The sequence below is a fragment of the Ailuropoda melanoleuca genome, chromosome 12, assembly GCF_002007445.2.
Source record: "Ailuropoda melanoleuca isolate Jingjing chromosome 12, ASM200744v2, whole genome shotgun sequence".
NCBI lineage: Eukaryota > Metazoa > Chordata > Mammalia > Carnivora > Ursidae > Ailuropoda > Ailuropoda melanoleuca.
In genome coordinates, this window is record NC_048229.1 from 9050830 (window position 1) to 9061172 (window position 10343).

The 10343-nt window shown below is 39.2% G+C and overlaps 1 protein-coding gene and 1 pseudogene across 1 annotated transcript in view; both read right to left on the bottom strand.

The window, feature by feature from the left end:
- TMEM116 (transmembrane protein 116) overlaps positions 1–5336 on the bottom strand; it is a 70883-nt gene extending 65547 nt beyond the window's left edge. Inside the window, exons 1-3 of the mRNA XM_034637965.1 lie at positions 5277–5336; positions 4695–4741; positions 4193–4256 (exon numbers count right to left, since the gene is read on the bottom strand). Coding sequence (XP_034493856.1) covers positions 4193–4256; positions 4695–4741; positions 5277–5324 — 159 coding nt within the window. The 5' untranslated portion in view covers positions 5325–5336. The remainder of the gene's footprint in view (positions 1–4192; positions 4257–4694; positions 4742–5276) is intronic.
- LOC117795365 lies at positions 4376–4475 on the bottom strand (annotated as a pseudogene).
- Positions 5337–10343: the final 5007 nt, after the last annotated feature.

Here is a 10343-nt window from a genome sequence, read left to right on the forward strand (position 1 = left end):
TTTCTCTCATCTATGGAACATAAGAACTAGGAAGATTGGTAGGGGAAGAAAGGGATAAAGAAAGGGGGGGTGGGGCGCCTGGGTGGCTCAGTCGTTGAGCGTCTGCCTTCTCCTCAGTGTGTGATCTCAGTATTCTGGGATCTAGCCCCACATCGGGCTCCTCCGCTGTGAGCCTGCTTCTTCCTCTCCCACTCCCCCTGCTTGTGTTCCCTCTCTTGCTGGCTGTCTCTCTCTCTCTGTCAAATAAATAAATAAATAAAATCTTTAAAAAAAAAAAGGGGGGGTAATCAGAAGGGGGAATGAAGCATGAGAGACTATGGACTCTGAGAAACAAACTGAGGGCTTCAGAGGGGAGGGAGGTGGGGGAATGGGGTAGACTGGTGATGGGTAGTAAGGAGGGCACGTATTGCATGGTGCACTAGGTGTTATATGCAACTAATGAATCATCGAAATTTACATCAGAAACCAGGGATGTACTGTATGGTGACTAACATAATATAATAAAAAAACATTAAAAAAACACAAAAAACAAAAAACAAAAACTCTTACAAAGCAATAAAAAAAACCCAGTAGAGGGGCACCTGGGTGGCTCAGTCATTAAGCGTCTGCCTTCGGCTCAGGGCGTGATCCCAGCGTTCCAGGATCAAGCCTCACATCAGGCTCCTCTGCTGGGAGCCCGCTTCTTCCTCTCCCACTCCCCCTGCTTGTGTTCCCTCTCTCATTGGCTGTCTCTCTCTGTCAAATAAATAAATAAAATCTTAAAAAAAAAATTTTTTTAAGTTACTATCATATACTACCTAATATAAAAACTAATCTCACCTGCACAAAAGGGAATTTTTCTCATACCCTTCTTCCAAATGAGAGGAAAGCTAAGATGCTATACCTTGCTAACAGTGGTAAATGGTCAAGTTGTTTTGGCTAACAGAAACAAAAACAAGTGAAATAACATTTTAAACTATATTTAATAAATATCAGATATTATTATTTTTTTTTTATTTTTACTATATGTAGCCTTTGCTCTGGGTAAGCCTACTAAAATTCCAGCCAAATGACACATTCACAGATTCTACTGGCCCATGACCTCCCACAAGTTTATAACTGTTAATGTTTAAAAACATCTGGAGGAGAAAGACAACCAAGTGGCTTTTGTGAGCAAGAATGTAATTTTATTTATGGTCATTGATTCAATAAATAACCTTATAGAGAGAGAGCTGTCTCCCACTAAAACATACGTAAAGTCTTTGGCAGGGAAATGGAGGATAAAAAGAGGTTTATATACTTTCACTCATGATTGGAAAACAATGAGTTCTAGTAACAGGAGATAAAGTCAATCAAGTAAACAACAAAAATTAACTGATTACCTACTGTTGAAATCAGGAAAAATTTCACCCTGCCTATGTTTACAAGATACTATGTTGAAGGTAATACAAGGAAGGTACAGTATAGCCCATGGTTTAAGGAAAGTACAATCAAGCACAGTGTGTGATAATTAGGAAGACACATAAAAGCATAAGACATAGTCCTAAATATGAAAGCAAAAACTCTTTTTAAAAAATATACCTAATTTGTACCTTGTTTAAATCAAGAGCAGGATAAGAGGGTAGGGAAGAGAGGACATGCATTGTGTGAAAGGCTTTTCCCTGGAGACGTTCTGGGTCCATCTGTTCTGGTGAGGTGAAAGACCTAAAACAGTTCATATGAATACTCTTCTAAACCCTGCTTCCCACTATTTCTGTTCAAGTGAAATCAGGTTACAAAGAATGTCAAAAGTGTTCTTTATGGGGAAATGAAGTCACATAAGTGTAGTGAAGTATATCTGCCTTGAGTGTTATTTAACACTGGCTAGTCTGGCCACTTTCTTCTCTCTTCGGTTTGCCTCTCTGAGTCACTCTTTCATCAGCTAGTCCCCTCAAAGATTCCCTATGGATTTCTCCAATTTACTATATTTATTTTAATCTAATAGACTATTTTGGTCTTTTTCAGGTTATGACTTCCATATGTTTTTGCTGTTTAAAATACTCTTTGATGGAGAAAAAAGGAAAACTGGAGGATGGCTGACATTTGTAACCTGGAAAAACTGGAATTTTTCCTACCCTAAGAAAACAGAATGTGTGGGAACCAGTGAACTAGTGATTGCTAAGGTCCTTTAGGCTCTGGTTATATGAAAGGTATCACAGCTGAAGCCAGAGGAAATAAAGGTCACATCCTAGGCCAAACTAGATCCCACATCTTTATAAAGCTCTAACCCACTGTCATGCCAGAGGTCACCTTAGAGCAGTGGTTCTCAGCCAGGAGCAATTTTGCCTCCCCCAGGAGACATCTGGCAATATTCAAAGATATTTTAGTTTTTACAACCTCAGAGGTAGGGGGAGGTGGTATGCTTCTAGCATCTAGCGGGTAGAGTCTGCTAAACATCCGAATGTGCAGACAGCCCCCTACAACAAATAATTATCCAGCCCAACAGATTAATAATGCAGAGACTGGGGGGTGCCTGGGTGGCACAGCGGTTAGGCGTCTGCCTTCGGCTCAGGGCATGATCCCGGCGTTCTGGGATCGAGCCCCACATCAGGCTCTTCTGCTATGAGCCTGCTTCTTCCTCTCCCTCTACCCCTGTTTGTGTTCCCTCTCTCACTGGCTGTCTCTATCTCTGTTAAATAAATAAATAAAATCTTTAAAAAAAATAATGCAGAGACTGGGAATCTCTGCTTAGCTCTCTCTACTATGTAACTTTATTAACTTAATCACAAATGAATTCAAATTTCAGCAAGGGAGACAAACATTAGGGAAATCTGAATCACAGAAAGATATGTGGCCTAAGATTACTTTGCTAGGCAATGACAATATGGGAACAAGACTTCTACTTTCTGGTTTTACTTACATAGTCACAGTCTATGTCTGAAATTCAAACTCCTATCTTCGTTAGGTATCATATTTCAGTGTCTTAAAAAGCATATATGGAGAGAGGCTTTGGAACAAGACAATTCTGTACTCAAATTCTAGCTCTAACAACTAACTGGCTATATATAAGACCTTAGGAAAGCCCTCAACCTTACTAGGATTCCATTTCTTCACTATAATATCAGATTAATAACACCTACCTCACAGAGTTGTTTTAAGGATTAAATGAAAAATGTATTTAAAACACTGAGCATATCTGTCTAGAATATAATAAATACCAAATACTGTGTTTAATTTCAAGGGGGACTGTAGTTAAGAGTTGGACTTTTGAAAATCTCTGTTCTGCTACTTACTATATAACTTTTGAACAAGTTATTTCATGACTTTGAGCCTCAATTTCCTCATCTGTGAAAAAGAGCTCATATCATCCTTTTCATGGGAGAGTGATGAGAGCCAATAAGATAAAGTTTGTAAAGCACCCAGTATACTTGAAACTCAGAAAATGTTCAACGTACAGAACTATTTTGATTACTAAAGTGGGCCCAATAAAACCCAATCACATTTTCCACATACAAAAGCTCTCCCATATATGTCCTGAACTATATTTTGTCTAATTTTGTGCCATTTGGCCTGGTTAGAGAAATAGTTATTACATTCTCTTAAAATCTTTTCATAGCTAGGAAATACATAGCTCTTCCTAGTCCTGTCTCAGTCAGGAAGGTTTTTTGTTTGTTTACACCTTAAATATATATAATTTTTATTTGTCAATTATACCTCAATAAAAGGAAAATTTTTTTACTTGATCTTTTTGGCATGAATAATTTTACTTAGGATGTATTTTTGCTCTGTTTTCACCATTAAATTGTAATTGCCTAGAAGGCTTGAACAGCAAACCTAATATTTTTTGGACAACAAAATCTCTGAACTATTTCCTAGCCCCACTAGCAATGTTACCAAGATACCAATGTCAGAAAACTCACCTCTTGGCAGGACCGTACTGTGCTTAGAGTGACTAGAGGCTTCAAAGAACTCTGTTTCTTAACTTTAATAATCAATGCATACCAAAAAAAATGTACTTTTAGTAAGCAATCTCTCAGTATTCAAAGTCATAGTTAAAATAATTACTTAGAAGAAAAGGGAAACCTATTGACAGAAAATATCTCAATGTATCATAATGACAAATTTACAAGCAATTCATAGAATTATTCCATTATTTATAGGTGACACTTCTCTTATTTATTTCAAAGTCTAAGTCACTAAAAGTTCAAATCCAACATAAAAAGAGTTTGCTCACCTCTGGTGATTTCTGTACATTCTGAAATACAGCATAGGCTATAAGTGAACTTGAACCTATAACACTGACAAAGATAAAAGATAATCATTAAAAGAGGACTACTGGGGCTCCTTCATTTTTGCTAGTAATTTTTTTACAGCTTTACTGATATATAATAGATGTAAAATAAACTGCACATTTTTCTAAAATATGGAATGCTTCATGAATTTTTGTGTCATCCTTGCAAAGGGGCCATGCTAATCTTTTATGTATCATTCCTACTGATTTTGCAAACCAATGCTGCTGACTAAGTCCTTTGATTTTCAGATGTTATTCCTCAATCTGTTTTTTTGTTATTGTTAATGTTACATTTTATTAATCAGAAAATATCAACATGGTAAAGAACAGCATTTCTCCCTAAAGAGTAAAAGCAAATATCCAGGGAAAAAATGCAGAAAACTTCAGAATTCTACAGTTTTGCTTATACTAAACAATCATAGTACATGAGATTAAATAAATTTACCTCAGAGTAGCCATAACAAATTGTATCCACTGTATTGCAGAAAAAACCTAAATAAAACAAGAAAGAGAATAAAATTAAAACTTTTACATTTAATATTCAACCTGACTCCAATTTCACTGCTTATTAACTATCTGTGCAGAGCACAAACTCTTCAGTGCCTAATCAAAATACCCTACAAGTCTGAGTAGGAGCAGAAAGGCCTCTGGAAAGACAGGGTGGCTCCTTGTTTCCTCTCTTATTGCTCTATCTCTGGGAAACAGTAAGATAATAAGAACAGAGAGGTGGACAGAAAATGACTAAATGGAAAGGCAGTTAGATGGGAAGATTCAAAAAGGAAAGAATAAAATGGAGAAGAGGTAGGAAAAGTTAAATTTTGAGAGAGAATAGACAGATGTGTGAAAAGAATGGGTAATAGGAAAGGTAAACAAATACTAAATAAAGGTGACTGACAGCTGGGCAGAAAAAAATAGAACAGTAAGCAATAAAGAAATAGGAAGAAGTAAAGAGATACTGTGAGTGAAAAATACAGAACAAGGACGAAGAAAGGGGGAGCAAAAAGAAAGGGACAACTTATAATCTCACCAACTCCCAATTGTCCTCCAGAAGGCTAGCCTCCAGCAGGAAGGCCATAGGGACTTCAGCCCCAGCTATGCTTTCGCAGCCCAATCCTTCTCAGTTTCTGAATCCTGAAGCACTGAACAGGTGGCTCCACCCCTAGCCCAGCTGGGCTCCTCCCTACCCAATCCTGCCCTGTTATCTTGAGGACAAGGAATGAAGGTGGTGACAAGTGGAGGAGAAAGCCAAGCAGAAAGAACAAAAATAGAGAGAGCAGGTGACAAGGAAACAAAGTTCTAAAAAGCATTAGGAATTGTAAGAAGAGGAAGAGACAGGAATAATAAAAAATAGAATGGTTAAAAGATAAATAGAGCTGCAAGAGAGAAATGAAACAGAAAAAAAAGGAGAGAAAAATAAGGAAGAAAGGGGGTCTGCTTAAAACTTGCCCCATTTAGGGACAAAAGCCTGTGATGGAAAAGAGAGACAGCATTTTAGAGCAATCAATAAATTTTTAGTAATACCAAGAAAAGTTGTGAAGAGAAGGGGTTATTAATATCTCACATTTAATAGTAACATCTGAAACAATTCTGTACCAAAAATTCCCACCAGAAATATATTAAATTACATGATTCTTTTAATATACTTATGTTTATATATCAACTCTGTGTAAAGAATTGTGCTACAAAAGATTCAAAGACAAATAAGAGACAGACCCAGACTTCCAGGAGCTTATAATATAGTAGGAAAAAAGGGGCGCCTGGGTGGCTCAGTTGTTAAGCGTCTGCCTTTGGCTCAGGGCGTGATCCCAGAGTCCTGGAATCGAGCCCCACATCAGGCTCCCTGCTCCGCTGGGAAGCCTGCTTCTTCCTCTCCTACTCCCCCTGCTTGTGTTCCCTCTCTCGCTGGCTGTCTCTCTCTCTGTGTCAAATAAATAAATAAAATATTAAAAATATATATATAGTAGGAAAAATGGCCTGAATACTAGAGTCTCAAATTATCTGCATACAAAACGGTATACACTGCCTGTCATTTGAACAATATTCAGAACTGGTGAAATTTGGACAAAGACTATGGTAAGGAGAAAGCAGAAGGACGAACATTTCATTTATGTAACCATTTATCTTTCATCTAACCATACTTTCACACACTCTACAAATATTTATTGATAACATAAACTGGATCATTTGCATAGGTTCAGTGATTTAAATATGTGATTTATTTATTGATAGAGGTTAATATATGATTCATTTATTCGCCATAGTGTGGAGTAGAAGAAGGGACATTGTTAAATAGAGGTAGGTTCTGGTGGGAAACTGTGAAATTGGAGGTAGGCTCTAACCACTTTCTTTAAATCATTAAATAAAAAACACGAGTAGATTTCTGGTTCAGAAATACCTACCATAAGGTCTCAGGGAGTGTTCTGAGGCCTCTAATCATATATCCATCTAATAAGAGTGAAGGGACTAATGACAGTCTCAACAAGTGATAAGAGAACGCTTTTGGACAAAGGACTTTTGTCTCAGTCAAGAACAAATCGCAAATTGTTCAAGGAACAGCCATGCCAAATCAGTCTGCTGCTCTTGACATGAGAACTTTTCTCTCTTGGCACCTCTTCTAAAATGTCTTATGCCACTGACCAAATTCCCATTTGGGGATTTATCTTTTCATTTTTCTCTCCATATTAGTACCCTGCTTTTTGTATATTTAGCACCATTCCCCCTTGAAATGTCTTTTGAAACATAATCTTCCCATCTTCCTTTTCTGCAAGAGCTAACCCAAGCTCAAATGAAGTGGGTGATACTTATTTTTAGTTTTTTCTTCTCTTTTTACTTAGCTCCTTAGTAAGCTCAAATATATCACAGCTCACTTAATGTAATGGGCTACTATATTTCATATATCAACTAAATTAACATATTCATTAAACTTCTACCATGAGCAAGTTACCACTGTGGATACAAAGTCAAGAAAAACACCTTCCTAGTTAAATATTTTTATTTAAGCAAAAATTATGCTTAACTCAAATAAGATTTCTAGTAATAACATCTACCAATTATCAAGTGCTATCTATGTGTAAGGCTCTATGCTAAGCATTTTAATTGTCAACACAACCTTTGAGGTAAGAAGTAATATTTCCATTTTTAAAAAATTTAGTAGACTCTACACCCAATGTGGGGCTTGAACTCACGACCCTAAGATCAAGAGTCCCACGCTCTACCAAACTAACCAGGCACCCCAGTAATGCTCCCATTCTTCAGATGAAGATACTGAAGCTTAAAGAAGTCACTTCTAATGGTTACAGAGTTATCAAGTGGTAATACCAAAATTCAAATCCAGTCATTCTGACTTCATAGTTCTCACTCTTAACACACACAATATTCTAATGGAGAACTAGTTAATAGGAAGACAGGGAAAGATAATTTTAAAAATTAATATAACATCTGGGATGCCTGGGTAGCTCAGTCGTTTAAGTGTCTGCCTTTGACTCAGGTAATGATCCCAGGGTCCTGGGATCGACTCCCACATCAGGCTCCTTGTTCAGTGGGAAGCCTGCTTCTCCCTCTGCCTGCAGCTCCCCCAGCCTGCTGTTTGTGCTCTCTCTTCTGACAAATAAATAAACAAAGTCTTAAAAAAAAAAACTACTAATGTAACATCAAGGTAGCTCTTTTACTAGGCAATTGCTTCTTAGATATGACAACAAATGCATAAGCAACAAAAGAAAAAACAGATAAATTGATCTTCTTCAAAATTAAAAACTTTTCTGCTTCAAAGGATACCACCAAGAAAGTGAAGACAAGCCACAGAATGGAAAAAAAATATTTATAAACCATATATCTGAAAATGGACTTATATAGAGAATACATAAAGAACTCCTATAGGGACACCTGGGTTGCTCAGTCAGTTAAGCCTCTGACTCTTGATTTTGGCTTAGGTCATGATCTCAGTATCATGGGATGGAAGACCACGATAGGCTCCATGCCCAGCAGGGAGTCTGCTTCAGATTCTCTCTCCCTCTCCCTTTGCCCCTCCCCCACCCACGTGCACAGTCTCTAAATAAATAAGTATATAAATAAAATCTTTAAAAAAACCTCCTATAATTCAATAATAAAAATATGACCCAATTTAAAAATGGGCAAAGTTTTTAGATAGAAATTTCTACCCCCAAATAAACAAATGACTAATAACCACAGGAAAAGATGATTAACATCATAAGCCAGCAGGGAAATACAAATTAAAATCACAATGAGATAACATTTCATACCTACCAGGATAACTATAATAAAAAAAGATAGACGACAGCAAATGTTGATTAAAATGTGGAGGAATAGAAACCCTTATACCTTGCTGGTGAGAATGAAAAATACTGCATTCACTTTGGCAGTTCCTCAAAAGACTAAACATACACTATATGACTCAGCTTCTAGATATAAAGTCAGTTATACTTCTAGATATATACCCAAGAGAAATTAAACATATGTCCACACAAAAATTTGAACACAAATACTTATAACATCATTATTCACAAGAGATAAAAGGTAGAAACACAAGCGTCCATCAACTGGTGAATGAATAAATAAAATGTAGTACATCCAAGAGGAGGAGTTAAGATGGCGGAGGAGTAGGGGACCCCTTTTCTGGCTGGTCCCCTGAGTCGAGCTGGATATGTACCAGACCATCCTGAAAACCCACGGAATCAGCCTGAGACGCAGGAAGATACATCTGGATCTCTACAAACGAACATCTCCAGCACTGAGTATTGAGGTACGAAGCGGGGAGCCGTGAATCCGCGCACAGATATCAGAAGATAAACGGAAGGGGGAGGGAGCCTCCACGCTTGGGTACCGGGGAGAGGTAGCCACCTGCACTGGGGGCGGGCCGGACTCACAGGACCAGCACCCGTGAGAGAGCAGACTGAGACTGTGAGCCTGGGAACGCACGTGCGACCAGACTAAAAACCGGAGCTCCAGAGTGCGGGCAAACCACACTGAAACAGAGAGCTCTGGAGCGCGCGCAGGAACCGGGGGCAGCTGGCGGGGTTAGAAACACGAAGGACAGAGACATGCCGGCCCTGGAAGTAAGGGCTGGGACACCGGCTGTGGGGCGCACAACATGGGACGCTGCAGGGTTTTTAGCAGCACCGACAGAAACAGAGTTAAAGAGGCCAGGAGAGCTCAGTGGAGAGCGGACTGCGACCACTCTATTCTGAGACAGAGGCTAGGATTCAGCCACTGCTGCTCTGACTCTCAAAAGAGCCACAGAAAACTGCCAGGGAAAGCCGCCAGAGAACAAAAGCCCAGAAATACCAGCTCACATTGTGCCCATCCGCATCCCCCCTTGCAGGGACTAGGTGACTCTACCCAAACAGGGTTGCCTGAATATCAGCGCGGCAGGCCCCTCCCCGAGAAGGCAGGCTGAAAAATCAAGGAGCCCACATCCCTAAGGTCCCTATAAAACAAGTGCACACTGCCTGGGTCCTGGTCAATAATGTGAGCTCTGGGCAATCCCGCAACCTCTCCTCAACAGAATGATGAAAAGGAGAAATCCCCCCTAGCAAAGAAAAGATAAAGAGTCTGTGGCCTCTGCCACAGAACTGATGGATAGGGATATAACCAAATTATCAGAAATGGAGTTCAGAGTAACAATGGTCAAGATGATGTGTANAGCAAACCGCCAGGGAAAGCCGCCAGAGAACAAAAGCCCGGAAATACCGGCTCACAGGGTGCCCATCCCCATCCCCCCTCGCAAGGGACACAGAGACTCTACCCAAACAGGGTTTTCTGAGTACCTGCAGGCAGGCCCCTCCCCCAGAAGGCAGGCTGAAAAATCAAGGAGCCCACATCCCTAAGGTCCCTATAAAACAAGTGCACACTGCCTGGGTCCTGGTCAATAATGTGAGCTCTGGGCAATCCCGCAACCTCTCCTCAACAGAATGATGAAAAGGAGAAATCCCCCCTAGCAAAGAAAAGATAAAGAGTCTGTGGCCTCTGCCACAGAACTGATGGATAGGGATATAACCAAATTATCAGAAATGGAGTTCAGAGTAACAATGGTCAAGATGATGTGTAGGCTTGAAAAAAATATTAACGAAAATATTAA